This window comes from Capsaspora owczarzaki (genome assembly GCF_000151315.2).
Source record: "Capsaspora owczarzaki ATCC 30864 unplaced genomic scaffold supercont2.14, whole genome shotgun sequence".
NCBI classification, from domain to species: Eukaryota; class Filasterea; order Ministeriida; family Capsasporidae; genus Capsaspora; species Capsaspora owczarzaki.
In genome coordinates, this window is record NW_011887305.1 from 833,697 (window position 1) to 861,293 (window position 27,597).

General features: G+C 53.3%; 10 protein-coding genes across 11 annotated transcripts; 4 read left to right on the top strand and 6 right to left on the bottom strand.

Moving 5' to 3' along the window:
- Positions 1–1,187: 1,187 nt before the first annotated feature.
- On the bottom strand, positions 1,188–4,680 carry CAOG_09121 (hypothetical protein; the record flags this gene model as incomplete). Its single annotated transcript, XM_011272476.1, has 5 exons — positions 1,188–2,650; positions 2,710–2,811; positions 2,866–3,002; positions 3,079–3,308; positions 3,382–4,680. 5 exons carry the CDS (start codon positions 4,678–4,680, stop codon positions 1,188–1,190), a joined length of 3,231 nt encoding a protein of 1,076 aa, XP_011270778.1.
- A 484-nt stretch (positions 4,681–5,164) lies between these two features.
- Positions 5,165–7,279, top strand: CAOG_07728 (shaker cognate l-PA; the record flags this gene model as incomplete). Its single annotated transcript, XM_004343552.1, has 1 exon — positions 5,165–7,279. One exon carries the CDS (start codon positions 5,165–5,167, stop codon positions 7,277–7,279), a length of 2,115 nt encoding a protein of 704 aa, XP_004343602.1.
- A 333-nt stretch (positions 7,280–7,612) lies between these two features.
- On the bottom strand, positions 7,613–9,512 carry CAOG_07729 (hypothetical protein; the record flags this gene model as incomplete). Its single annotated transcript, XM_004343553.1, has 7 exons — positions 7,613–7,814; positions 7,963–7,993; positions 8,350–8,604; positions 8,676–8,754; positions 8,826–8,906; positions 8,971–9,108; positions 9,372–9,512. 7 exons carry the CDS (start codon positions 9,510–9,512, stop codon positions 7,613–7,615), a joined length of 927 nt encoding a protein of 308 aa, XP_004343603.1.
- Positions 9,513–9,785: 273 nt separating this feature from the next.
- Positions 9,786–11,250, bottom strand: CAOG_07730 (hypothetical protein; the record flags this gene model as incomplete). The annotated part of the gene is made up of 2 exons (XM_004343554.1): positions 9,786–10,453; positions 10,521–11,250. The coding sequence occupies 2 exons, from the start codon at positions 11,248–11,250 to the stop codon at positions 9,786–9,788; spliced, it is 1,398 nt and encodes a 465-aa protein (XP_004343604.1).
- A 689-nt stretch (positions 11,251–11,939) lies between these two features.
- Positions 11,940–15,625, top strand: CAOG_07731 (hypothetical protein). The gene is made up of 8 exons (XM_004343555.2): positions 11,940–12,145; positions 13,037–13,151; positions 13,265–13,550; positions 13,628–14,322; positions 14,421–14,492; positions 14,581–14,928; positions 15,025–15,292; positions 15,433–15,625. Exons 1-8 carry the CDS (start codon positions 11,961–11,963, stop codon positions 15,519–15,521), a joined length of 2,058 nt encoding a protein of 685 aa, XP_004343605.2. The 5' UTR covers positions 11,940–11,960; the 3' UTR covers positions 15,522–15,625.
- Positions 15,626–15,755: 130 nt separating this feature from the next.
- CAOG_07732 (hypothetical protein) lies at positions 15,756–18,158 on the bottom strand (the record flags this gene model as incomplete). The annotated part of the gene is made up of 2 exons (XM_004343556.1): positions 15,756–18,046; positions 18,131–18,158. 2 exons carry the CDS (start codon positions 18,156–18,158, stop codon positions 15,756–15,758), a joined length of 2,319 nt encoding a protein of 772 aa, XP_004343606.1.
- A 600-nt stretch (positions 18,159–18,758) lies between these two features.
- On the top strand, positions 18,759–20,525 carry CAOG_07733 (hypothetical protein). Its single transcript, XM_004343557.2, has 2 exons — positions 18,759–20,031; positions 20,122–20,525. The coding sequence occupies exons 1-2, from the start codon at positions 18,808–18,810 to the stop codon at positions 20,461–20,463; spliced, it is 1,566 nt and encodes a 521-aa protein (XP_004343607.1). The 5' UTR covers positions 18,759–18,807; the 3' UTR covers positions 20,464–20,525.
- CAOG_07734 (HCCA2 protein) lies at positions 20,510–22,232 on the bottom strand. The gene is made up of 5 exons (XM_004343558.2): positions 22,185–22,232; positions 21,550–21,689; positions 21,319–21,406; positions 21,034–21,164; positions 20,510–20,944 (listed from the first exon to the last, which is right to left on the bottom strand). The coding sequence occupies exons 1-5, from the start codon at positions 22,199–22,201 to the stop codon at positions 20,709–20,711; spliced, it is 612 nt and encodes a 203-aa protein (XP_004343608.2). The 5' UTR covers positions 22,202–22,232; the 3' UTR covers positions 20,510–20,708.
- A 266-nt stretch (positions 22,233–22,498) lies between these two features.
- CAOG_07735 lies at positions 22,499–24,808 on the top strand. 2 transcript variants are annotated; one of them, XM_004343559.2, is made up of 11 exons: positions 22,499–22,598; positions 22,667–22,750; positions 22,838–22,921; positions 23,009–23,092; positions 23,180–23,263; positions 23,356–23,439; positions 23,519–23,602; positions 23,685–23,768; positions 23,857–23,940; positions 24,012–24,095; positions 24,181–24,806. In XM_004343559.2, exons 1-11 carry the CDS (start codon positions 22,522–22,524, stop codon positions 24,728–24,730), a joined length of 1,383 nt encoding a protein of 460 aa, XP_004343609.1. In that variant the 5' UTR covers positions 22,499–22,521; the 3' UTR covers positions 24,731–24,806. The 2 variants fall into 2 exon arrangements, with proteins under 2 accessions (XP_004343609.1, XP_011270750.1); XM_011272448.1 differs by having other exon boundaries at positions 24,012–24,808.
- A 59-nt stretch (positions 24,809–24,867) lies between these two features.
- On the bottom strand, positions 24,868–27,302 carry CAOG_07736 (translation initiation factor eIF-2B). The gene is made up of 9 exons (XM_004343560.2): positions 27,225–27,302; positions 26,827–26,928; positions 26,609–26,652; positions 26,301–26,524; positions 26,096–26,166; positions 25,824–26,000; positions 25,363–25,718; positions 25,195–25,279; positions 24,868–25,052 (listed from the first exon to the last, which is right to left on the bottom strand). Exons 1-9 carry the CDS (start codon positions 27,290–27,292, stop codon positions 24,980–24,982), a joined length of 1,200 nt encoding a protein of 399 aa, XP_004343610.1. The 5' UTR covers positions 27,293–27,302; the 3' UTR covers positions 24,868–24,979.
- Positions 27,303–27,597: the final 295 nt, after the last annotated feature.

Genomic DNA, 27,597 nt, shown 5'->3' on the forward strand with positions numbered 1-27,597 from the left:
AACTGGCCTTGAGTGTTTTTGCAGATGGGCGGGTTTCCATTGCCACTAAATCCCTCGCCAAGAATGTGTTTTTCGTCGACCGAAGCAACTTCCGCAAATATTTTCCTCCTCTGATGTGGCCCATGTTTGGTGAGTGTGAGCCTCTCTTTCTCTCTCTCTCTCTCTCTCTCTCTCTCTCTCTCTCTCTCTCTCTCTCTCTCTCTCTCTCTCTCTCTCTCTCTCTCTCTCTCTCTCTCTCTCTCTCTCTCTCTCTCTCTCTCTCTCTCTCTCTCTCTCACTCTCTCTCTCTCACTCTCTCTCTCTCACTTGGCCTCCAATTGTAGACGGACTGAGTACGATGGAGTACATCAAGGACCAAGAGCAAAAGGCGGCGCAGGCGGCAGCCACGCCGATGCTTGGCGCTGATGGCTCCACGCCATAAGCAGCTGCAAGCGAGTGAACAAGTAGATGCACTGTGACTGAATGCATGTGTGTTTGCTTGTTTGTTTGTTTAGTTGTTCGATTTTTTTTAATTGATTGACTGTTTGTTTGTTTGTTTGTTTGTTGATGTCTTGTCGTGTGAAGAATACGATCTCGATCATTAAATTTCGACCCCCCCCCCTCTTTTTTTCACTTTTGCGCCCTCCCTGGGGACCTGGGTTGACTTCTGTCTCGCCCGCGGAATGTTTATTCATGGTACGGTGTACCGAACGTCTGATGAACACCGGGAGCGGGGGGGGGGGTTTCGAGTCATATCGGAGCAGCAGCGAGCAAAATAAAAAATATGGGGTCGTTTTTTTAAAAAGGTAGAATGAACCCCCCAAAATATGTCGTTCATATCCAGCACATGTCCTACATCGCTTTCCGTCGCTGGGGGCGCTGACTGTGGGGTGTACACCATGCCATCAGTGTGATCGAGGGTCGGGGGCGCACCGGAAGTGCGTTGGGCGGCAGAGGGGAGCGAGTGAAGGAGCCGTTGTGTCGCGGTCGTTTTGCTCACTGACTCGCTGGTGCTATTTTCCGGCCCCCTGATCTGCGCCGCTGCTACATTCTGTTGCAGATTCACCTTGTCCAACAATAATTGGTCCGAAATAGGGGACGATTCCGCCACCCGCAGCTACTACACCAACTTTTTCACCAACCACCCAACCTCCCAACCTCCCCTTGGCCTGAGGCCGCCAAATGTAACTCTTTTATTCTTCGCACAATTAATCACTATCGTCTGGGGGTGGAGATTGTTGACTGCTGCGAGTTCGGACTCGGCGTTGCGAACTAGAGACTGAGACAAACCTTGCTTGGGGTTCGTAGTCGCCCTCGTCGTCAAACGAGGGCAGAGACGTGTGCTCGTTGTCTGCTGCCTCATCGAGATCGTTGTGCGGGTCAGCGCGGAAGAAGATATCCTCGTCGTTCTGACGCCGTCGTTTGCGCCCTCGCGGTGCTGCCGCTGATGGTGAGAGTACTTCTGCTGGACTGCGGTTGTTGACAGCTTGAGAGTCGCGTCGATTCGCCCAGGAAACAAACAGCGACTTGATGCGCTGCTGGGTGACAGAGTGCAACGCAGACTGGACGACTCCAAAACGCTGGACAAAGTCTTTGTACACACTGTTGTCGTGCCGGCGGTTGGGATCATCAATACCCTCGTCGAATCGCTGCCGCAAGAAAATCGTCATCGCGGTTGGGAGACGCGGGCGGCGAGGGGCCGTGATGAGCGCGTAGCCCGGAGTAACTTCGAGTCGCGCTGCCAAGCTTGTCCGTTCTTCCGCTGTCCAACTTCGCTGCACGGATAATGACCGACCCGTGCGAGCTGTGTACTGGAGGAGCGTGGCCTGTGCGTACAACGGGACATCCCGGGGATAGATTGAAGCCCGCAGACGGCTGTCCTCCTCGTCGTGGTTGTGATCATCGTCATCGGAGTCGTCGTCGTCATATTCATCCTCCTCGTCCTCGTCCTCGTCATCCTCTTCGTCGTGGTCGTTGACATCGTCCTCGTCATCCTCTTCGTCGTGGTCGTTGACATCGTCCTCGTCATCCTCATCGTCCTCGTTCGCGTCCTCGACATCGGAAGGGGGTTTGGCTGCGTCGGCGGCGGCTGCAAAAGCGGCAGCGGCGATGGTCGTGGGGCTCGCAGAGCGATGTGCCATCCGTGTGTGCGCTCTCAAGTCGTCAGGCGAGCTGAACTTTGCGCCGCATGCTGATGGACAAACACAGTTCCGATGCAGCGGTGTAGCTTGCGTGAACGCCCGAAGCAACGTAGGCGATCCAGGGGCGGTTGGCTGTTGCTGACTGTTGTGTGGTGGTGTATGCGGTTCGTGGCTGATTATCGACGACGGCGGCGAGTGAAAGTCGCAGTGGTCGACCAGGGCAGCGTCGCGGTCGGCACGAAGCGCTTCGTGAGTTTCAGAATCGGCGCTCCAAAGGACGATGCCAGCCCGGCTCACGCTTGCGCCGAACGTGGGAAGAAACGGGTCGGGATGATCGGTTGCGTTCCATGTGGCAAGCAAGCGGTAATCGCGAATGCGGTATGCTTCAAGGCCAGCGTCGGTGATGACAATGTGCATCGCCGCATCGAGACCGGGGATTGGCGACACGGGTGACTTGTTGCCGTAGTGCTTGAGAACTGAGGGCGAGAAGTTGATGCCCATGACAGTTGTATTGGTCACACTCTGTGCGGCTGAGTCGTAAGAGAGTCAGAAACGCAGGCACACATTTGAGATTGCGTCATGCACGAACCTTGTTCCACATCCAGCCCGGTCATGAGGTCGTTCCCGTTACGGATCCAGTGCATGCGCGCGTGCGTGATTGCTGCAAAGTGCGTGTCACAGTAGGACTTGCCTATGGAATCAATGAGCGGAGAAGCAGTCAATAAACACCTGCACATGAACGTACCCTCGCCGGGCTCAAAGTGGTGAATATCTGTGATCGGAAACCCGGACAGTAACTTGAAGCGGCGCTGAATCCACACAGGCAAAGCGCTGTTGGAATACGAAGCGCCGTTGTCGCTGTAAAGCGCGGCCGATGTGATTCTGCTCGCTCGGAAAAAAACACAAGTAAATCACCGCACACACACTCGTCCATCACCTGCCTCACATAAGCACTTACGGCGGCATCCTCTTGTGTTGAATCATTGACCGAGTGAAGCCAGCGATGGCCTCAAGCGCATGGCCGACAAACACCCAATCCTGCCGATTAACATCGCTCCAGTGATCAAGCATATGCATGTGCCGCACCCCCTGATGCATCCAGAGGAGCACAGCACCATGATACGGAAAGCCATGCTTGCCAAAGAAGTCAACTTGCACTTCTCGAGCAGAACTCTGGAGCACCTTCATCTATCTTTAGCGCGGTTGGTGAGTCACGTGCAAATGAGGTATCATGGTCAACATCGCTCGCAAAAAAACGGACCTTGAAATCCACCACGATCATCAGGCGACCTTCCGAAAGATTCTCGAGGGCCTCGTTGAAATCGGCCTTGGCAGCGGCCGCGCGCCAATGGTGGGCATTCACAAGGACGAGGTCGTTGCAGGCCAGTTTGAGGAGGTCAGCGTTCGGGCCCGAGAGAGCGCCATTGAGCTGTAGAATCAGCTCATGCAGTGGGGCACACTCGGGGCAAGAGCTGTGACCGTCGACAAAACAATTGTGCTCCTCGTGACAGAGGCCGAAGGCGAAGAGCTCGCAATGTAGCGGGTGCGGGTGATGCTCCATCTTCCCAGCAGAGCTCGCTATAGTCCTTGCATGACCCTCAGCGAGCGTGGCAAAAGCACAGAGGCGCTCGTCCATTTCCAAGGAAATGGCGCCAGCCGAGCTCGCCTGGTGAATGAGGAGCGGAAGGATTTCGCGAAAAATCGTCACGCCACGGTTGCAGGTCGCGCAAAGGCCGGTCTTGACTTTACGCTCGCCGAACGTTACGCCCGATGACTGCAGCACGTCATAGAACTTGCTCCGGGAGACAATCGGCTTGGTACCTTCGCCAGGGTACTTGGCAAGGAAGCGCTTGTAGATCTGATTGAGAGTCATGTTGAGGTAGATGACTGGCTGACCGTCGACAGTGCACGCGGTCGGGGATGCTGTACCGGTCGCCATGGCAAACGCGAGGATTCGCTCATCATGTGCGCTGGCCCGACTGTTCCTGGGAATCACGACGTGCGCCGCCGGGACGCCAGGACCATTGTGTTTGCCGTGCTTTCGAGCGGCCGTCAGTGCGCGATATTCGAGGCCGGGGAAGTGTGGTTGAAGCTGCTTGAGCTGGAAGAATGGTGCAATGGTTGAGAGGATGCGTCGACGGTCGGCAGGGCGGGTTGCCCGCTGCCATCGTAGTCCAAGATCCGTCAGCAATGCATCCGCGCGTTTCGTCATGTCATTATCGTCGGTGACCTTCGTCTCCGAAAGGATCTCGTTCCAAAGCGTTTGATCGCTCGGCCATTGATTGACGACGGTGTTCTTGACAGTCGACAGGATGTTGCGCCCGGTCTCAAGAGCTTCAGCACGTCGCCGCTGCTTGACACGATGTGCGCCAAGTTCTTGGCTGGACAGAGCGTTAGCCATTGGCGAATACTTGAACGACGAAGGAAACTCGACGTTGATCTGCAGAGAGACATAGCCTGGCTGCGGACCAGGGTTGATGAGCGGGGCTGGGGGTGCGATCGACACATACGCCTTGTCCGCAGCGCTATCGTCCCCGCCGCCAACGCGCCGAGCTGCCATCGTCACAGGTAGGTAAAATCAACTGTCCGCGCGAGAGAGGAAGCGAAAGTGAGCGAGCATGGTCTACCAAGCGAAGAGCAAAGGAGGTCGACACGCATGCGCTCCCCCATCCCCCAGCTCCTCCTACCCCTGCCAGACATTGTCTATGATACATGATCAGATGAATTGTTCGATGTGGAACGGTAGCCCGCTGTCAGGGACCTGCTGTGACGCCGCCGCGCTGATTGTCACCCACTGCTCGCGGCCCTGCCGCTGCCAGTGGGACCGGGCGCGCCGTCCGATACACCGAGTGGCATAGAAACATGGTCTACTCCCTCGGGCGGGGGGTTGCAGGGCAGGGGCGAACACATACAGAGCCAGGTGATGCAAGAGGAGTGAAAGACATGGCCATTCTACCTTTTTAAAAAAACAGCCCCTTATTTTTTATTTTTTATTTTTTTTATTTTTTATTTTTTTTGATTTTGTACGTCCCGTATTCCCACGAATGGTGAATCCGGCCGAGCTCGTGCTGATGACGCAGCGCCGTGCCGCTGGAGGTGCAGCGACTGTAGCACACCACGCAATGGAAGGCCAGTCGACGCCCACGACCTCGATGGGCTCTGCGGCGCTCGACGGGACCAACTTTGGATTTGGCGAGCGAAGCGGCAGTTTTTCGCGGCTGAATCGCGGCGACAGCACCGGTGATCTGTCGTACCAGCCCAGCCGCGCCATGGAGATGTACTTTGACAAGGCAGGCGATGACGACGAGGATGACGACGAGGATGGCGACGACGACGAGGAGAATGGGGACAGCGACGGGGACGTAGAAAACGAGGACGTAGAACAGTATACGACCAGGACTGGCGCAATGCACGTCAACCAACTGCATGGCCACACAGCTGGCTACAAGCAGCAACAGCAACAACACTCGGGTGATGGTGCGGGTGATGGGCATGCGGACGACGCGGCTGCTTCTGCTGCTGCTGCTGCTGCTGCTGCTGCGGGAATGGGCGTGGGTGGAGCTGAAACCGCACAGTGGGACAGCAGCCAGGCTGCGCCACCAGGAGCTCCACTCGCTGCAAGGGCACGAACACAGTCGCAGCTAAAACCGACGGGCAACGGCGGCGGTGGCAAGCAGGGCTCAGAACCAGGAGCAAAAGGCGCCAATGCTACCGCCAATGATGCTGCTGAAGGATCACAACCACGGCTCGCATGGATGTCGAGCGCGACCGTCCTCTCTGACGAGGCAAAAGCAAAGCGGCAAAAGCGAAAGTCCAAGAAAGGTCGGCCGAAAAAGCACCGCGGTCGAGGCCGATCGCTGGCAGACTTGTCGCTCCGAAGCCGGATCTTTCTGTTCCTGTCGGACGCAAACTACTCGCTGTACGCGTACTACTACCAGCTCTTGATGTTCTTCTTGATCATTCTGTCGACGTTCACGTTCTGCCTGGGCACAGTGCTCAGCTTCAACGAGTACTCGGAGCAGAAGGACACTTGGTTTGCCCTTGAAACAATCATCATTGTCGGCTTTTGCTTTGACTACATTGGCCGCCTGGTCACAGCTCCGCGGACGCTGCTGTTTGTCGTGCAACCGATGAACATTATCGACCTGCTCGCCATCCTGCCGTACTTTGTCGACATCATTCTGACGGCGACCGTGGGCGAGAGTCAGGTCGGCGCCGCCACCATCATCCGTATTCTCCGTTTGTTCCGCGTCATGCGTCTGTTCAAAATGTCCAGCAAGCTCGAGCAGCTGCGCCTGGTCATCATTGCCATTTCCCGATCTCGCGAAGGCATCCTGCTGCTCTTGCTTCTCGTGGTCATGTCCCAGGTTGTGTTTGGCTCGTGCATGTACTATGCCGAAACGTCCGTTTGCACCGTCGACGACGTCAGCAAGCAGTGGACGTGTAGCTTCAACGGCAACCAGTACGAGACGCCCTACCAAAACATTCCTGCGGCGTTCTGGTGGTGCATTGTGACAATAACCACAGTGGGCTATGGCGATCAGTTTCCTGTCACGCCCGGCGGCAAGATTGTCGCGTCCATCACCATGCTCTGCGGCCTCTTGGTCATTGCCTTCCCTGTGACCATGATTGGCTCGAATCTGAACGAGGTGTACGCCGAGTACCGCACGGCCAAGGCGAAGCGCGTTCGCCAGCAAAATCTCGTTCGCGCCGGTCTTAAAACGCTCGTCGACGAGGCAGAGGCCCTTGCGTCGGGCACCACCGCATCGTACGTCTCGACCACTGTCAGCAACCTTAGCTCGCGCAGTGGTTTGGACCAGACGGTGCCTCCAGACTTTGGCGCTGCCCTGCGTCTCTGCGTGCGATTCTCCACCATCACGGGTAAACGCGTCGAGCGGCTACGGCAAGAGACGTCCGAGCTCGAAACCATCTTGTCTGGATTCACACACATCCTGAACCAGACCATTCTGGCCAACCCCGAGGCCTTCCACGAACTGGAGACCGCATCGACCTCGCGGCTTGTTAGTCCTCACGTCGATCAGGAGGAGGACGACACCGATTCAAGTCTTTCACCCAGCGGGAGCGCGCCCGCCGCTGTCGAGGACAAGCCACGGCCATCTGCAACGTCCGTCCTGTCCGTTGTCGTGGAGTCTGCATAACGAAGCAAGAGAGGGGGACCAAGGTTAACCATTTAGATGAATGCTTGATTGAGCTGATTGTTTGAGATGTTGCTGTTTCTTGTGTTTTCTTGCTGTTGTTGTCAGACAAAGAACTGTTAGTCTATGACGCACGATTGGGTTCTTTTGAGTGTCAATGAGCTAGTGTCATCGTCAAACATGCCAAGTCTCAGCTTGTTCTTTCAAGCTCTTTCAAGGCTATTTTGCTGATTACAACGAAGGTGGCGGTAAAACCGCCTGAAATCCGAGGAAACCTTCAATTTATTCGAAAAACAAACCCAGAGAAACAGAGAAAACACAGTGACAAATGAAAGCTCAACTTGCATCTGATGCTTGCCGCTGTAATACCCACGCCATCCAGCCGACGTTGCCCGCAGGATCAAGCGCAGTGCCAACGGTGCACAAGACAGTGGGAGGTGCGTCGAGTGCATGAACGTCGAGCAGAGTCAAATCGAAGCAATACCCAACACGAAGTTGATGTGAACCGATTTCCACCGTCCAAGCGCGAGGGTCGAATCTGCCAAGAACATGACTCGCACCATTGACAAAAGTCTCAGCTAATTGTGATTGAACTTCGAAGCAGCGAAGTTCGGGATAACTCCATGGTGGAGAAACTTCTCGCACCGCAGGGAATTCCGCGTCACGGAAAAGGAGCGATCCCGTACGACCGCACAAAGCAGTCATCAAGGCGCTCTTCTGACGAAGCGCAATTCACAATGAAGTGACATCGCGCCAGAGTTCAATGCGCGCATTCGCAACAAAATTGAGCCATGTTGGTCGACAGCAGTACCATCCCCTTTCGCTCTTGCATTGCTCTTTTTGTGAACCTCTTTGCGATGCTTCAGCATTTGTATGTGTGAAATAGGTGAAATACACAGGCCGATGTGGCATCGGAGGCGTACTGAAGGCTCCACTCCAATGGGGGCTTATTTCTTTTGAAGTTTTGTTTGGAAAGAGGACTATGGGTGACATCGTGTATTCAAGAATGCTTCACCACTTCAAAAGCAAAATGCAGGAAGATTAGTGAAAGTATCCGAAAAACAACAACTCACCGAGAGTTCGCAGCCAGGCTTTAATAGACTCGAGAAGCCTCTCCACAGCCAGGCGAGCTCTCTTGACGATGTGCGTTTCGTCCTTGTTCGCCATGCTTGAAGCGTGCGCTTTAGCCACATCCCCAGCAGATGATTGGGACGAGAACTTGCGGATTTCGCAGACAAGGTCGTCCACTTCATTCTGCGTGGAGGGCGGATTGGTAGCCAGCGCCATGAGGAGATGCTTGCGAAGACTGGGAAGCTTCCACTCGACCTCTGTCGTGTCCATGCAAAAGGAGTCGGTCAGCAACGCATCAAGACACCCGCCCTCGTCAAACTAAACTTACGGAACAGCTCTTGGAGCAGCGGGTGTTTCAAAGCAAGGTACTGCTGCTGCTCATCAGCAGCTTTGAGATGAGCAGGGACCTATGAAAAGCAAAAAATTGTGAGTCTTTGATGCAGCACACCATCTACCTCGGAAACCAAGTGGAACTGACTGGCAGGGGTGCTGCCTGGTTGGCGCTGTTGTTGCTCGCTTGAGTAGCACTCATTTCAACAGCACTCGCTTGAACAGCACTCTGCTTGCGCATGACTCGTCAGTTTTCCAGTACACACACAACAACTGGCACAATTCTCTCTCACAGAGCTAGCATGGGAGGTGGACGCAGCAGCATTCTCTGTCGCGGCTCTCGCTTGCCCTTGCGTCAAGACCGACAGGGAACGCCGAGCAATTGGCATTGAAGTCCGCTGCTGGAAAGCGCGATCAACAACTGTTCCGTTCTGCTGATTGTAATTTCATAGAAAACGGCAAGTTAGAACTCGGACAACGTTTGGCATCGTGCATGATGTGATTGCAGTGGTAAATCTCAAGTGAACAGTCACATATTCACGCAGGAGCAAACGGCGCGTGGACATAGGGCGAAAAAAAAAAAAGTTGGCAAAAACAACTCCTAAAAAGGGGGGCACCAAGACATAAAATTCTCGATAACTCTTACTTCCCAATTCCCACAAGGCAGTGGTCTGTCATAGACAAAGAGACATACAGGAACGGTGATGCGGGTGGCGGTGGCACCGCGGAAGGCGAGTGCTGCGAATGAGCGGGTCTTTGTCGCAGACGTTGACTTGCTCAAGCGTGGAGCCGTCGCCAAGACAGAAGAAGCAAAAGGTCGCAGACTGCTCAGCATTTGGGGAACAGTGAAAAAAGTAAAACAAAGGAAGAGTGGCGATGAAAATGGAATGGCTGATCCATCTCGATTCAAACACATCTGCTCGACATAGATCTACGACAGTCTTCCCCACACAAGGCGCGGTTGCTCGGTGCAGACAAAATGTAAAATTGGATTTGCAGAAAAACATCACAACGAAGAAAAACAAAACCATAACAACTTGTTGGAAGCGGCGAGTAACAGGTCCCGAGCTGATGTCTCGACTTTGCACGTCAAGCTAGAGAAAACAAATCACGCCTGGACCGACACGACACGAGAAGTACGCAAATCCCGGTGACCAAGTTCACTCAGTTTGATGGCAAGTGCAAAGCCGTCGTGATGAGCCTGCTCGACAGCGGACACGGGGTAGCGGTGGCCATCATCATCATGCAACAGCTGAATGAACATGATCCGTAGATTGACCACTCGCGCTTCGGGATTGGCGACTTTCGGGAGTGTGTACAAGCAATTTAAAGTGAGCGTTGAAATGCTGCCAGCACGCGAAAACGAATGGCTTGGGCAAAAGTTGTTCGTCTTCCACAGCACCGAATTCTCAGTCGCTGTCTTGCGCCACGCAAAGGGTTCAGGACCTCCCAATCCATCTGAGATGGACGGTTGTAAGTGACAAGCAACGGATTTCGCGGCGAGGATTGCTTGAGGATCGTTGATGTCAACTCCGCCCATGATCCAGCGACGGGAAAGCCCGCTTTCATTCCCTTGAAGCTCAAAGCTGCCCGAGAGATCGGCCACCACATGAAAACAGTCTGGTTTGTTTAGTGGCACTTCTAGGGTCACCTTGATAGTCGAACGTGCGGTGGCCCGCAGCGTGGCCTGACCCTGGACAAGCCCCCGCGGCTTGTTGATGGTGAACTTGAACGGTTGCACAACTACCACTGTACGGTCCCGCGTTGCTTGTTCCCCTACAATCAAACCTGTCGTGAGCTCATCGGCTGGACTGGTCATAGATGCATCATGGAATACGCTTACGCTTGAGGCGATCAACATCTAACTGCAGCAGAACAAACCTTTTGGTGTTTGCATGTGGCTGCGCGAGCAGCACGAGGTCAGCACGATCGAGCTGCAACAAACGTTCGCCGTCAATGTCAGCAAAACCGGTCGTAAACTGGCCAAACCCGCCCTCGAAAAGCCACTGCTGAACATGTAACGCAGTCCAATTGTGAACGCTGGCAGGCAGGGACAGATTTTGATCGACTGGCGTGAGCACCCCAGCAGTAGATGTTGGCTGGAAAGCCTCGGCGGTCTGATGACCAAGAGTGATGATTGACGGAAGCACGGTGGGATCGCCCGACACAAACTGTTGTAGCTCGGCGACAGGCACAAGCAGCGCGGCCGGGGACTTGAAAGCCAGATTGAACCGAGCCCATAGCGCCTCTGGAGAGCCAATTTTCAGCAGCTTCTCGACAAGTTCACCAAGCTGGGGGCAATCGGCTTGTAGATGAACGACGCTCCCAAACCGTTTCAGAGTGTCGATAACTTCTCTCTGCTTGCAGACCGTGTCATTCTCCAGGCAAGCATAGAGAATCGGGATGACCTCGTAGGGCTCTCGCAGAGCGCTTGGAAGTCTGTCCTCGCCGCAAGAGCACGGCTGAAAGCTGACGCAAAAAGTCTTGGCCATTCCATAGGCGGGCAAAAGCCTTTCAGGGCTGCGCTCAAGGATAAACTGAGTGTAGCTGGCTCTCAGAGCGAGTAGGACCATTATGCCATAGCAAAGCCCGGGGGAGGTGCTGTTCAACAGTTCTGACAGCGTGACCAGCTCGAGCTCGTCTGAGATTTGAGTTTGGAAAACGGACTGAACGAAAGATCGCAAAGAACGCGCTTCTTGGCTCTTCTCGATTTCCGCCAACTTGGCATGACACGCGTGCCAACAAGGCTGGTGCCCATCTGCAGTGGTCGGACATCTCTTGGCCAGCAGGTTGAGTAGAGCCTCTGCGCTAGACATGACACTTGGAGAAACAAAGCAACCAATCCGAACAATCAGACTGATCCTTGATTTATCGTTTTCGAGGTTTTCCAACAGCAATAAAACCGTCCCCCCCACTGACAAGACATACCCGACCGAACTTTAACAAGGGGAGAAAAGCTGCGACGGCGTGGAGGGGGAGGAGGCGGTGGTGATGGTTGTCTTGGCTCCGGTCTCGGCGGCCTTCGTTCGATTGAACTTTCAACCGCGTTCCTCGTATTCCGACATTATCAGTATTTCTGAACATTGTCAAATTGTTCAATTGAGCTTCGACACAATGCCAGCTCAACACCACAACCTTCGATTGATTACTGTATGTAATGTTGGCGTTCACGAAATCATGCAGAAACGCATCAGATTTTGCTCTCTGCCCGTATGATTGGATTCCCTACACTTTTGTGCATCATCTCAGTCATTTTTTTTTTCATTTCTCCTTTTTCCTGGTGATGATGCATCAGCGCGCTCTGGTTGGCTTGCTGGCGTGTCTCGTTCTGTCTGCCGCGGGTCCGTCGCTCGCTGGGCTCATTCCGGGCTTTCGTCCGCCGTCGGTGCCGCTCGCCGTCGTCGACCCGTACTTTTCCATCTGGTCGCCCTACGACAACCTGACTGACGGCTGGTCGACCCACTGGACGTACGTTTTGCCTATCAGCCCGCGGGTGAAAAACGGAGCGGGTTGTTGTTTCGTTTCCCTTGTTCTCTCTCTACCTCGCCCTCACTCTCTCACTCTCTCTCTCTCAATCTCAATATGAGTGGTTGTTGGTTTTGCTGATCTTTCAAAACCGTCGCTCAACAAATCGCAGCTGATTTCAGCATCGAAAAGCCCAAAAAGCCAAACAATCATAAAACGCAATAACGGCACATTTATTATTATCGATTATGAACCGAGTTCACGATGGTCTTGTTTTTTGAAGCCAAAACACGAGCGAATGAAAACGCGAGACGAAGATGAAAAAGAAGCGCAGAACAGAAACAGAAACAGCGACTTGTCTTGTCTTGTCTGGCTGTGGGATTTTTCGCTCGGTGGCTTGCGCGCTGTTTGTTTGAATCAACCTTAAAAAGAGCGCGGGTTTTTTTTTATTGCTAAAACCGCACACACACTCCCTTCGATCACATGAGTCATCAAATGCAACTGCGAACATGATGCAGTGCAAATGCATGTGCATGTCATGCTTTGAATCGCGCTGTGAATGGAAACCAAAGCGAAACCGAAAACAAAACAAACAACAAACAAAGTGCTGAATTGGCTGCTGATTGAACCCGTCGGCAAACAACAGCAAAGCAAGAACAACAATCAACAACAACAACAACAACAACAAGAATCTGTAAATAAGCAACTAGTGAGGGGAAAGTTTAAAACAAAATGGAGACAATCAAAAGAAACTCACAGCGAGCGAAAACCCGATGGGAAAAATGTGAAACAATGGGATGAGTGGGTTTTCCTCCGCGTTGGTTAGCAGAGTTGAAACACTGTCTCAGAAAAAAAATACTCACTGGGAATATCTGACTTGCTTGTTGGAAACAGTGGCCAGGTCATGGCGCTCGCTGGTGGCTTGCGCATCGACAACACGGCATACCGCTTTTTGGGACCTCAGGGCGGTGGCATCAACGCTCCCGCCATGCAACAGACCTCCGTTCAGGTAATAGACAAAAAAAAGTTGCAGTCCACAACGACGGGTGCATTGTCGGCGGCTCAGTTGCAACAGCTCAAACAACCTTTTTTTGAATTTCGCCGCCTCGCTTCCCCTCGCAGGTCTTCCCGCTGTCGACAGTCTACTCGTTCACGCAAGCCGGCGTTCGCCTTGATGTCACTTTCGCAACGCCCGCGTTTGTCGACGAGGAAGAGTCCATGTCCATTCCCCTGACCTATGTCACTTTTGCCGTTCGTTCCGTTGATGGCCGCGCACACACGGTCGACCTGTACTTTGATCACACTGCCGAGCTGGCCGTCTCCGACCCAAGCCACTCTGTTGTCTGGGGTTCGCTCAACAACGCGCCGTCGGATGTCATTCTTCGTGTTGGTACTCAGGCCCAGAACAGTAAGCATCCGTTGCACGATGATGATTGGCATGTTTGAGGTGTGCTGCCAACTCTTATCTCGCTGTTTTGGCTGCAGTTCTTGGACAAACTGGCGACGGCGTCAAGATCGACTGGGGCTTTGCCTACTTGTCTGCGCCCAAGGACCCCCAGCTCGCCAGCACGCTTGCCTCATCCGCGCTTGCCCGCAACGCCTTTGCCGCTGGCAGCAGCTTGCCTGCCGTCGATACCAACCAACCCCGCCCTTGCAACCAGGACTGGATTGTTCTTGCGCTGCGCTGGACTGGCCTCGCAGTTCCGGCGTCTGGCAGCGTCGTCTCGCGTTTCCTCTCGCTGTCCTACGACGACGTCTACTCGATCAACTACTTTGGCCGCCTGCTGCCCCCGCTGTGGTCCTACACGATTGGTGACATTTCCACCGTCATCCAGCTCATGCACCGCCAGTACCAGACCTACACGGCCAACATTCAGGCCCGCGACCAGCAACTCTTGGCGTGGCTCGACAAGCGCGGCTCGGACGCCTACACGACCTCGCTGGCGCTGGCGTACCGCCAAACCACCGGCGCCACCAAGTTCACCATCGACCCTGCCACCAAGGAAGTGTTCCTGTTCATGAAGGAGATTAGCAGCGATGGCGACGTCAGCACCGTCGATGTCATCTTCCCTGCCGCCCCGTTCTTCCTGGCTCTCAACCCGACTCTGGTGACCAAGCTGATGCTGCCCGTCCTCAAGTACGGCAACAACGAGACGAGCATTCCTTACAACCTGGCCTGGGTAACACAGAACAGAAAAAGTGCTGTTTTGTCTTTGTGGTATTAGATCTGACTTGATCTGACTGACTCTGTGTCGTTTTTTTGTTTGGCTTTTGGCAGGCACCTCATCACCTCGGCACATGGCCCGTTTGCAACATTGCCCCTGGCCAACAGGAACAGATGCCCATCGAGGCAAGTGAACGTATCGAATCTCGTCAACGTGCACTTGAGCGAGTCCGTCCTCATTTTTTTTGAGATGTGTTTTTGTCTTCAATGGCAGGAGTCTGGCAACTTGCTGCTCATGATTGCCGCGGCTGCCCAGCGCAACGTCTCGCTGGACTACCTCCAGCCTTATTGGCCTCTTCTGCAGACCTGGGCCGACTTTTTGGTGGCGAGCCTCCCGTACCCAGGCAACGAGCTGTGCACGGATGACTTCGAAGGCCCAAGCCCCAACAACACCAATCTCAGTGTCAAGGGCATTTTGGGCATTGGTGCATACAGTCTGCTTCTCGGCCTGAACAACGACCATGTCGGTGCTGCCAAGTATTTCGCCATCGCTCAAAACTACGTTCAGACCTGGCTGACGGCTGCCAACGCGACCGACCATTACAACCTGCAGTTTGGCTTGGTAAGTCTCTCAACTGGCTGTTGCGGATTTGTGTGTCATTTGGACGGTAGTGTGGGGGGGGGGCAAGATCTGTTCTAAATGTTTGCTCCTTATTAGCCATCGAGCTGGTCGTTCAAGTACAACATGATCTATGATCGCATTCTCAACCTCGGCCTGTTCCCAGCCAGTGTCATGCAAACCGAAGAAGCCTACTATGCCAAGCAGATGAAGGCGTATGGCATCCCGATGGATTCGCGTGCCACGTTCACCAAGACGGACTGGGAGTCGTACATTGCTGCGATGGGCACCAACGATCAATTCCTCGCTATTTACAACAAGATTTATCTGTTCTTGCACAACACGACCCCTCGTGTGCCGTTTACTGGTAAGGACGCTGTGGTTTGTGCGATAACGTTGTCCATTTTGATCACCAACAATCATCTGCTGTTGAACGCTCTGTTAACGTTGTCCATTGATCACCAACAATCATCTGCTGTTGAACGCTCTGTTTGCCATGCTTTGCAGACTGGTACGAAACGACGACCTCTGCCCAGAAAGGCTTCCAAGCGCGTCCCGTTGTTGGCGGCTTGTACTCGCGCGAGCTCTTCCCGTGATGCAGGTTCTTGGCTATTTCAATGTCTTGTTTCTGTTGCTCGGACGTTGGTTGCACACCTCAATGTTGCAATAAATCAGGCACTAGCACATTTTCATTCTGGAACAACGCTTTTCATTTTTTTTTTTGGCCCAAAAGCACGCATTGTTCAGCACGTTTCAAACAAAACCAACAAAAAACTGCATTCTACACCTTTACAAACACAAAACAAACATACAAGCACCGAACCAATAGCTCAATGTCCACGCACCTCGCGGCCGCCAGCATCGACGTGACGGGCTCGCGTTGGTGTGTAGTGACCCTTGGCAAACTTTTCTTGCTGGTGCTCCAAGGCCGAGTCAATGTCCTCAACATCGTTGCCAACAGCTTCGGCATAGGTAAAGTCCTTGCTGCGCAGGTTGTGCTTGGTCGCGCGCGGGGACGGGTGAATCGGAGGTGCCACAACCGCTTCCTCGGCCTCGTATGTCTCGGTAACTTGGGTGCCTTCATCCTCTAGCTCCTCGCCCAGATCGCGAGAAGTGCGGCGGGTCTTGCGAGAGGTGATGCGGGTTGCGGTAGCTCCACGGACGGGCACGGCGTTGACACGCAACACCCGACCGCTGTACTCGGAAGTCCAGGGCGATTGAAGCCAGCCATTGTAGTAGGCAGTCGCAGCAACGGCCAACGTGGCCAACACGCCAGAGCTCAACAGCAGCACCCAGTTGAGCCATTCCACCGTGCTGGCATTGTCCAAGTTAAACCAACCCTTGCCTTCCGGGCCAAACGAAACCTCGTCGGCCGTCAGATCTTCCGTGGCCTTGCGAGCCTTCTCAGCGAACGAGCTGGCCGCGCCTTGAATGGACTCCGAGGCAGTGGAGCCCGCGCGACGAATGGCACTGTCCTTGTCGCCGAGGCCGAGCTTGGAGCCAATCCAGCTCAACCAACCTTGCCTTTGACCGGTCGCCTTCTCGTACTCGCGCGTCACCTTGTCCCAGTTGTGGCGGAGGTGTTTGCGAGTGTCCTTCCACTCCTTGGGCAGGTTCCACTCAATCTTGGAGTCGTCCGAGTCGGTCTGGAGATTGTCATTGTTCCAGCTGCCGCGGAGGTGTCGTCGAGAATCGAACGATTTGGCCGCAATGTCGTCCAGCGTTTCAATCGACGCCTTGGTGGACGCGTCCCACTTTGGACGGAGGTGCCGGCGAACGTCCATGTTGTGCACATCATCCTCGGGCAGGTCGCCCTGCGAGTCTTGCAGCTTGTCCGTGGTTTCGTCCCACTTTTCGCGCAGGTGCTTGCGCGAGTCCACCCACTTGGACTCGGCCTCGTCCTTGATGTCGTTCCACTTGTCCTTGGCCTCGTCCTTGATGTCATTCCACTTGTCCTTGCCCTTGCCCTTTGCGTCTTCCAGGTTGCCTGTCGCTTCACGCCAAGCTCGGCGTGCTTGGTGCACGGCGCTCTCCCAAGCGCCCAGGGCCTCCTCCTTGGTCTCGTCCCAGCTCTCTTGGGCATCGTCCACAGCCTCGGACACGTCGTCGGCGACATCCTTGGCCTTGGTCACGGTCTTGCCCCAACCGCGCTCGGCCGAGTCCTTGACGTCTTCCGCAGCATCCTCCACCTTGCCCTTGGCACGGTTCCAGCCACGCTTGGCAGTGTCCTTGGCATTGTCTGCAATATTTTCAGCCTTGCCCTTGGCTCGATTCCAGCCGCGCTCGGCCGAGTCCTTGATGTCTTCCGCCTTGTCTTGAATATCGTCGGCAACGTCCTCTGCCTTGCCCTTGGCACGGTTCCAGCCACGCTTGGCAGAGTCCTTGACGCCTTCAGCCTTATCCTTGACACTATCGACCACGTCTTCAGCCTTGTCCTTGACGTTGTCGGCGACATCTTCCGCTTTGCCCTTCGCCTTGCGCAAGCCTTGACCAGCAGAGTCCTTGATGTCTTCGGCCTTGTCCTTGGCCTGCTCCCAGCGATGACGAAGACCGTCAGAAATGTCCTCGGCAGTGTCCTTGGCCTTGTCCCAGCCACGTTCGGCAGTATCCTTGACGTTCTCGGCCACGTTCTCGGCCGTCTCCTTGGCTGCGCCGAGTTTCTCGCGAGCGGCATCGGTAATGTCCTCGGCCTTGTCCTTGACCGTCTCCCAGCCTTCCTTGACGTCTTCCAAGTAGTCCTCCGCCGTGTCCTTGGCAGCCTCCCAGCGCTCCTGCGCATCCTCGGAAAGGTCGCTGGCCTTTGCCTTGGCCTTCTTCCAGCCGTGCTGTGAGGCCTCGGCAATCTCTTCGGCAGACTCCTTCGCATAGTCCCATCGCCGCTTGGCCCCTTCCTTGAGCTCCTCTGCGCCTTCCTCGATGGTTACTTTGGCCTTGGCAGAGCGATCCTTGGCCATGAGGAAGGCGTTGCGGGCCTCGTAGCCGACGTCCTTGACCTTCTCGACCGTCTGGTGGCCCACCTTGGCGGACTTCTCCAAGAAGGGTGACTCGGGCTTGTGCGTATGAATGTCCTTGACCTCCTGGCGGCGGCCAAACAGGTTGAAGGCGGCCAGGGCTGGGTGCACTGCCGCAAGAAGAACGACGAGCAATGCCAGCGTTAATGTTGCCGTGACGCGGCTTCGACGAAGAATGGTGGTGGTGCGCCGACCTCCCGGCGATACCGCAGTCGGGTGCATTGTTGCTTTTAGTGTTTGTTGCACGAGATGGTGTCAAAAGCTGGGGTTGTGTTGAAGCGGGAAGCGAAGATAGACAAGCAAACACAACAAAAGCAATAAACAACAACAAAACAAAAGAGAGACTGAGGTCAGAAATGGACAGAAAAATGATGTGGTTTTTGTTTCCAAAGCAAAGTCGCAGTGTACAAAAAGTCCATATGCGCATGTTACCGACACATCAGAATGCGGCTTAAAGTAGGAAAAGCGAAATACGAGCGATCCGATCCTGGGTTCGGTGGTTTTTTTTTTTGGTCTTTGGTTGGTTTGCGTCGCTCGATAAAGGGTGATGCGCGTCGGGCCCGAGCACCGAGACATGTGAGCCGGATGGCTTTTATGTCAGCGTGTTGACAGAGGGGAAGCGGCAGAGGGTGACCAGAAGTGTAGGCGAGTGCATGTCAATTTTGACCGATTGTGTTGTTTCAATTTTCAGAAAAAGACCAAAAAACATCAACAAAAAGAAGAACGCCAAACACGGTTGCCGTGGCGCAAAGCGCAGCCAACCTCGCGGATTCCTTGACGCTCCTGGACTGTAAATTGTACACACTCACTCTAAACTCTATCGCTGGGGGGCGCACCACGCCAAGGGGGAAGAGAACAAACAAAAAACAAGATGAGCGCTTACGACGCAAAAGTCCAACTTGTCACCATCGGGATTACCTTCCCCGTCGCGCTGGCTTTGGCCCTCGCACACGTTTGCAGTTGCTACCTCTGGCAGCGGCTGACGGAGCTTCCCCGACAGCTCGTCATGTCGCTGTTTGGCGGCATCACCCTGTCGTATGTCTTCCTGGTCAGTCTGCCGGAAATCTCCCGCGCACAGGCGCGCTTTGAATCGATCGGCCACTTTGTGTTTGCCAACGACCAGGAGGTCTATGTGTTTGCCTTGCTCGGACTGCTCGTCTACCAGGGTGCAGAGCGACTGGCGCACGCATCTCGCGAGCGGCGCATCAAAAAGCGGGCGTTATACCGCTGGCAACATGCAGTGCAGACCTTGAGGCGAACTGCGCGAGTGACCTCTGCCTGGCAAAGAGCTCACCATTTGCCCGATGCGAATACTAGCACAACAACAACACAGTCTTCAGTGGCAGGGTCGGATGCTCATCCGCCGCCGCAAGAATCCGGCAGCGCGGTGTCTGCGTCCGCATCGCAACAGAGCTCTGTCTATTTCACTCCGTATGGCACTCCGGATCAAGAACTCGCCACCGATCTCATGCAAACTGAGCCGACAGCTGCTGAGCCGACAACTTCCGACAGCGATGAAAGGAACCAGCTCGTCCCGCGACGTCGATCTTCGGTGCGCAGTTACGGCGCCGTGCCAACCAGCGATCCCGACGTGACTCTCAACTCTTTGCCGTCAAACCATCTCGAAATGACCCCCTCTGTCGAGGGACTGTCTCGCACATCCATGGGAGGGCTTTACTTTGCTCCTACAACACAAGTAGAGATGCCGCGCCCAGAACACGGGTCGAATACTGCTGTCGCGACTACCTCCGCCACCCCTGTCGCATCGAGCCTTTCCGACGACGACAGCAACGAGCACGAGGATACAGCAACGCACCATCGCGGCGAGTACCTGTTGCTTGGTGGCGATGGTGGCGCCAAAAACTCGACCCGGCGACAGCGGTTGCTCAGCAATACCCAGTGGAAGACGCTCAACACGATGCACCTGCGTCATTTGGAGCACACCAGCGCAACCGATCCCATTGAGGTGCACCAAGCCCCTCCTTTGACCAAGTACGCGCGGCTCGAAGACGACCGCACCGAAACAAGCGTGTTTGCCCTTCACATGGCCACCTTCTGCGTGTTTGGCTTTCTAACCGGGCTTGTCATTCCGCAGGTGAGAGTGTAGCATGGGTCCAGAGTGTGAGTGTGTGTGTGTGTGGCTCAAGTACTTGTATCTCTCACTGAGTAACTCGTTGCTTGCCAGCGTTATCGGTTGAATGGAACGGCAGAGCTGTACGCATTCGGAGTGGCCATGCTCGTGCACTACATTGTCAACGATTCCACGCTCATTGAGCACCACCGGACCTTGTATGTGCGTTACGGTCGATTCCTCGGCCTGAGTGCGATTCTACTGGGGTGGTTGATTGGAATTCTGCTTGTGGTGCCCGAGTTGCCCGTGCTGCTGATTCGCAGCTTTCTAGCGGGTGCCATCTTGGTGAACACGATCAAGAATCAACTGCCAGAGCGCAACGACTGTTCGTTCTGGGCTCTGTGTCTGGGGGCTGTGCTGTATGGCGCGTTAGCCGTCTTTTCGAGCTTGTTGTAACGTCAATGTTCCCGTGTGAATGCCAAATGCAAAGTAGAAACAAAAAACTCTTTTGATTGGGCTACTCTACATGCACGTAGAACGAAAACTATTTCACAAAACACTCGCAAAACCACACGCAACGCAAAACTACCACACACAAAAAAAAAACCGGACAGTTGACAGCCACCATGCACCTCTCCTTGCACAAGGGCCATTGCTCAAACAGTCGGAGAAATGGCGACCACCTTCAAGCTGGCTGCCGTTTAAAACACGGCAAGCTGCTTGATCAAGTCTTGCAGCGGGGCGAGCTCGCTGGCCTCAAGCAGCTTGAACTTTTGGGCAAACAGAATGAAGTGAATCAAGAGCGTGTTAATGTGCGCCTCGAGTCCCAGCGCGACGACTTGGTGCGAGTGCGCGTGATAGATGTGTGCGAGCACTTGAAAGAGGAACTTGAAGATTTTACGAACGATTGCTTGGAAGTCTTTCGGGAATTGAGAGCCTGGTCAAAGTGGTGGATGGCAGATGTAGGTGAGTTGAGTGATGGGAGAAAAATACAAGCAAAACAGACCAACAAACGCCGATGCATACCAAACTTGGTGGGGAAGACGTTCTCATCCGTCAGTTGCTTCTGAATGTAGGTTGTGACAATGTCCACATACTGCGGAGCGGGCACCTTTGTCCGTCGCCCTCGGTCGTCAGTCCATTGGTACTCGGTTTTGCTGTCAAAGTGAAAAAGAGCGATGAATGAGCGTCATGGCAAACTTGCGTGTCTTTCACAACACACTTTACGTCTTGTTGATCGTCCAAATGACACATGCAGCCTGATGACGGGGTGGTGCGCAAAATCAAGGCAACAAAATTGCGGAAACTTACTTTGCAGTCATGGATGGGCATGTTTGGGCTGTGCATAGCTCCGAGACGACGGAATAGTACATGTTGATGTTGTTAAAGAATGACAACACTGAGTTTTCAAGCCAAAAAGGAGTGGATGGTCAGTGTAGACGTGTGAGGGCAAATGGTTGGAGATTGAGACTGAGCTCAGAACGACGACAACTCCTCCCACAACGGACAGTCCACACAACTCTGAATAGTCGAATGACTCACGGCTGACAGCAAGCCATTCGTTGAGGTCTTCGCCGTCCGGGAGCATGACGACGGACTGCAGGTCGCCAGTGACGATCGTCTCGGTCGAGTACGCAGCTTGGCCCTTCTTGTCCTCCGCCGCGGGCTTCCGTCTGCCCCTCCTGACAACGTGGCGCAAACAAAAAACGAGGACGCGGAGTGAGATGAGACGCAATCCATGCCATGTAAACAAGGGGGGAGAAGCCAAAGGGTGAAGTGGATGGTGTTCCCTGCGTCCCCTTCCCCCGCTTCGACTCGTCTGCTCCGACCCCCCCCCCGGCTCCTACCTCAGCAGCAGTATTCAGAGCATGAGATTGATAGTCAGAGTTGAGAGTTGAGAGCTGAGAGTTGATAGTCAAAGTGAGAATGTATTGCGCAGCTTTTTTTTTTTTTCTATTCATTCCCAGTCGGCCTCCTCTCTCTGCCCTCTGCCCCTTCCCCCTGTCCTCGCCCTTCCGCTCCTCAGCTTGAGCAAATACACAATCTCGCGCTTCAATCGCACAAACAAGCAAAGAGTGACGTTTTGGCGAACTTTTCCTCAGTTGAATAGACAAAAACATAAGAAATAATGCAATGCAAAGGCAAAGTCGCAGTCTAATCCGATTGTTTGAGTTTACCATCCAAACATTGACATTGTATCGAAGAAGAAATGAATGAAATGAAATGAAATGGAACAAGAAATGAAAAAAAACAAAAACGAAAGAAAGAAAGCAAAAAAAAGACGGAGAAGATCAGTGTTGATCCGAAATCTCAATGTTGGGCGTCCGCTGAGAATCGGTGAGCGTGGTTTCCACACGAAAATCCAACTGCATGTCCATTTCACCACCTTTCGCTTTCACTCACCGACGATGAGACACGAAAATGCCGAGCATGGATCTGCAAAGTAAAACAGCGAGTTGCTTTTGGATTCGATTGACTGGCAGTCTCTTATGCTGATTTCAAAAATCTTCCAAAATGCTGTCTTATCAGAATATGACCGAGAGACAGCGCGAGTTGTATGACAAGGTCAAGAATGCGAGGGACTATCTCGAGTAAGAGGAAGCTCGAGTTTAATGGCGACAATGTGAAAACGAGTGGACTGACGAGATGAAGGGAACAGAGTGCGTTGTGTTGAGATTGGCGATACTGAAGCGCAAATCATTGCCGAGGCGCTTAAGGTGAACACGACGGCGACTTCGCTCGAGTAAGCTGAATCTTATTGACTGATGCGTGTGAGAAGGTGATCAAGTAGAAGGGATTAGGAGTGCTTGCTGACGGAAGGGATGGACAGTCTGAGTGAGAATCAGATTGGCGATGCTGGAGCTCTGGCGATTGCTGAAGCACTCAAAGTGAACAAGACGCTGTTTTGGCTCAGGTAAGTCAATTCGCATCTACTGGTGCTTATGCGTGGGTGGTCAAGTAGAAGGTATTCGGAGTGCTCGCTGACGGCGGGGATGGATAGTTTGAATGAGAATCAGATTGGCGAAGCTGGAGCACAAGCGATTGCTGAGGCTCTCAAAGTGAACACGAGGCTGGCTTATCTCGAGTAAGCTGAATTTTGTCGATTGATACATGTGAGAAAGTGATCAAGTAGAAGGGAAAACGAGTGCTCGCTGACGGAGGGGATGGATAGTTTGGGCTTGAATCAGATTGGCGTTGCTGGAGCGCAAATCATTGCCGAGGCACTCAAAGTGAACAAGACGCTGTCTTCGCTCAGGTAACCTGAATCTTATTGACTGATGCTTATGAGAAGGTGATCAAGTAGAAGGTATTCGGAGTGCTGACCGACGGAAAGGGTGGGATGGACAGTTTGATTGATAATCAGATTGGCGGTGCCGGAGCGCAAGCAATTGCTGACACACTCAAAGTGAACGAGACGGTGACTTCACTCCAGTACGGCATCTCACTTTGACCGATGCATGTGATCAAGTAGAAGGTATTAGGAGTGCTCACTGACGGAGGACATGGACAGTCTGCAAGAGAATCAGATTGGCGATGTTGGAGCACACGCGATTGCTGAAGCACTCAAAGTGAACAAGACGCTGTCTTGGCTCGAGTACGTTCATTCGCATCTACTAGTGCTTGTGAGTGGGTGGTCAAGTCAAACGTATTAGGAGTGCTCAACGAGGGATGGACAGTCTGGACATCAATGAGATTGGCGATGTTGGAGCACATGCGATTGCTGAAGCACTCAAAGCGAACACGGCGGTGACTGCACTCCAGTAAGGAATCTCACTTTGGCCGGTGCATGTGATCAAGTAGAAGGTGTTAGGAGTGTTCACTGATGGATGATGGAGGAAATGTGGACAGTCTGGAAGAGAATCAGATTGGTAGCACTGGCGCTCAGGAGATTGCTGAAGCACTCAAAGTGAACACGAGGCTGGCGTTTCTCGAGTAAGTTGCTGCGCACTATGCTTTGCTGGTCTCGCTCATTTGCCATACGTTGCTCACCCCTGAAACGACAGCGTACATTTAAATTGCATTGGCAATGCTGGTCTTCAAGCGTTTGATGAAGCGCGTCATGTCAACCGTATTCTGAAGACACTTTTGTTCGTTGTTTGTCCGAACGATTTGTGCTCCAACCAAAGGAGTCGCCCTGCTGAGTGCTCATTCACTTTGCTTGTTCGTGCGCAGGATCGACAAGCAGATCAACCCTCTTGCATTCTCCTTTTTTCCACGAATGTCAACTGCTGAAGACCTTCACAACGTATTTCACTTGCTGACCAGCGAACCAGCGGTGGAGGATCAATCGGCAGCTCTGCCCGCACTACCAACCGAGATTGCCGAGCTCATTATGGACAAAGCGCACTACTGGCAAGGCGTGCAGCATACCAAACGAGAATGGTTTCATGTCGATACCCCCGACCGCGTTCTGAAAGTCATTGTGCCTCAAGGAAATTCAATCCGTGTGAAAGCAATTCAAGTGTTTCGTGACTGGCGCAAGCGTCCTGACAACACCGGTGATTGTGTTTTCGATTTGACTGTCCAAGATGAACAAGGTGATGTTCAGTACGAATGGGCTGTGCACCCGACTGTCGTCGATTCGAACCTCGAGCTTGTGATAATCCTGCCAGCCAACCATCCTGTCATCCGACAAATGCGTGAAGGTTGGCAGGTTCAAGTTCGAGCCAGCAAGTCCGCCCAAGATGTGCAGTTTGAATCGCTTTATGTTGGCTATGTCTAACAATCAATGCATGTTCATTACTCTCGCTGCTGTTGCTCACCGACTACGAAAAAAATGAATTCCGAGTTCGAATCTGGAAAGAATCAAGGCTCAGAAATGGAGCCTTTCCGTCATGCTCAGACTCAAATGCCACAGCGCATTTGAACAAAGATGGGGACACCACGACGCTCCGTGCTCTTGAACTAAGACTTGCAAAAAAAACCCAGTCACTGGCTGATGTTGTACAACGAAATAACGGACACGACGACATCACAAGTCATAATCTTCAGTGTGATAGCACTCGCTGAGAAGTCGATAAACATACGAGGGAGCATTGGCACCACTGTTCAAATCATCAACATCAGCATCATCACGACACAAGAGACACACAGCAAAGTCAACGCGTGAGATACAGAACCAAACAAACAAACAAACAAAAAAAAAGGCAGTGGACTGTCCAACATCTCTCCTTTCGCCTGACTTACATGTTGGAAATGAAAAGAGTAACCAACTCCGGAGGCACATAGTCAAACACTGGGTTGTGCACATGAACCTTGCCAACAAGATCTCCTGCACAGGACGCAAACAACCAACCATGGAAAACAGGTCAATCTCCCTGAACCCCTTGCTCGCTCAGCTCCGCCGACACTCACCTTCTTTGAACTTTAGCACATCGCTCGGAGCAACAAGGTTGTTGAACGTGTTCTGGTCGTAAGAGCAGAGGAATTTGGGGCTAAGCTTGAACATGGCGGACAGAACAATGACCGGCACAGAATGGTGCTTGGCCGCAAGCGCGAGGGCGTGGGACCCGTTGAGCGCCATCAAGCCACCATCGGCCATGATGCTGTGGGTGCCGATAATGACCTTATTCACGCGAGACATCATGGCGAAAATGGCCGAGTCTGTAATCAACGTTGTTTGGACGCCGTCCTTTGCGAGGCTTGCCGCGAGCTCCTGTCCCTGGTATCCTGGCTGGCTCTCGGCAATAATAACGTGGAACTTGCGCTTGCTGTAATGACCGCGAAACAAATGCAACGAGCTGGTGAGGACCAAAAAAAATTTCCTAAACCAAAATTCACCAAAAACGAGATACCACATCGAACAGCTGCCTCACCGTGCAGCCGCCTTCAAAAAGTCTTCGACAGTCTTCGATTTGCCGATGGTCATGATGACTTCGTGCACGTGAATGTGTTCCAGCGACTGCTTGGAAATGTTGCTGGCGCTCTCCTCAAGCTCCTCAAACAGCTCGTTGATGGCTTGGATGACATCGCCCTTGAGATTTGCTCGGGCTCTAAACGTGCGTCACCAAAAGGAAGAGGGTATTTGTTTTTGACAATGAGCAACGGGGAAAATTACAAGAAACCCATTAGAAAAACTGGTTGTTACTTTGAGTAGTCATCGTTCATGTTGCTTGAAAGCAAATCGCCCAGCAGAGCCATATTGGTAGCAGTCACAACCTGCACCCAAGGAATGTTCAAAGCACGAGGAGAAGAGAACGATCGAATCAAAAACAAACCAAAAACAAGACTGCAAAGAAGCGACAGAGAACAAAACGAACAAACAAACAAAAACAAGAAGAAAAAACTCTGACCGATGGACGAGGCTCGGGAGTGGTTGTCGTGCCAGTGCCTGCTCCAGAACCAACGAGCGAGTCTTGTCGAAGCGGGCTCGGCGACGCTGGTTGCTGCGCATCGAGCGGCATGATGGTTTGTGGCGGGAACTGCGGTGTGCCGTCGGCCAATGGCTTGTCGCCGTTATGGACTTCCTCGCGGATGATGTGCAGCACACGGCGAATGATATTGCCAATGGTAGTTTCTGCAGACCAAACGAGCGAGTGAGCCGCGGTTGAGCGTTGAGACGCAGCAAATGAGAATTTGGATCAACTGCGCCCTTGCTTACCACTTGGTGCAGCCAAAGCAAGACGCTGTCCAATCTCACGCAATCTGTCATCATTGAATTCCCCCCCCCCCAAAGGTGCAACAACAAAGTGAGCATGCATGTTGGCTTTTGGCTGGGCGTTGCATTGGACGGAGACGATTTCGTCATGGTTGCCGCATCCCCTCCGTCCCCGTTTCGCTCCGGACTCTTGCTCTTGCCAATACGCTTCAACAAGTTACCTGAGCATGATTTCGGCTGCTGTGGTCCAGCGTGTCTGCGAGACGGTCGTGCGAGCGAGCAGCAGCGTCTGCCTCGCAATCTCATACGAGCCACGAATCGACCTGAACGAAGCCAGCCAAGCAACAACGCAACAACGCAACAACGGCATTGTGTGAGTGAGTGTTTGCTACGACTGCGTGAGTGGGGGGGGGGGTTCGGACTGGGGTTTGAGGGTGACCCTCCCAGGCAAAGCAAATCCACAATAGAAACGAGATCTGCAAGAGTTTCAGCTTGTTCCAGCCAAAACGACACATGGATGGATGGACGGCAAGGGTCAACCTCAAACGACGACGACTACTCAACGCTCAACTCTAAAACTCGCATCGTGATGCATTGTAATGGAGGAGGATTGGGTTACCGGCGCTTGAGGTCGGCAAGGAACTGCTCGACTGCAGCTGTGGTCGGGTCGCGAACGTCAACCTTCATTGTGTGTACAATACGAGAACTGAACCCAAACACAAAAAGGACGGGAAAGCGATCTTAAATACTGGTACAATGATAACAAATGACGAGGAAGTTCAAAAAGTACATGGGGTTAGGCGAATCATGGAAGCGGATCATTGGCATCTGCAAAGAACGGCCACTCGAGCCGATCGACTTGCATCGCGGCAGTCCAGACGCCAAAAGTCACATCGTCGCCGCGAAAGTGCTGCAAATCACTGTAAAGAGATAGACCGCCACTCCAGCGGGCAACGTCCGCGGAACCCAGAAAAGCCGAGCAGGCAGGAGAA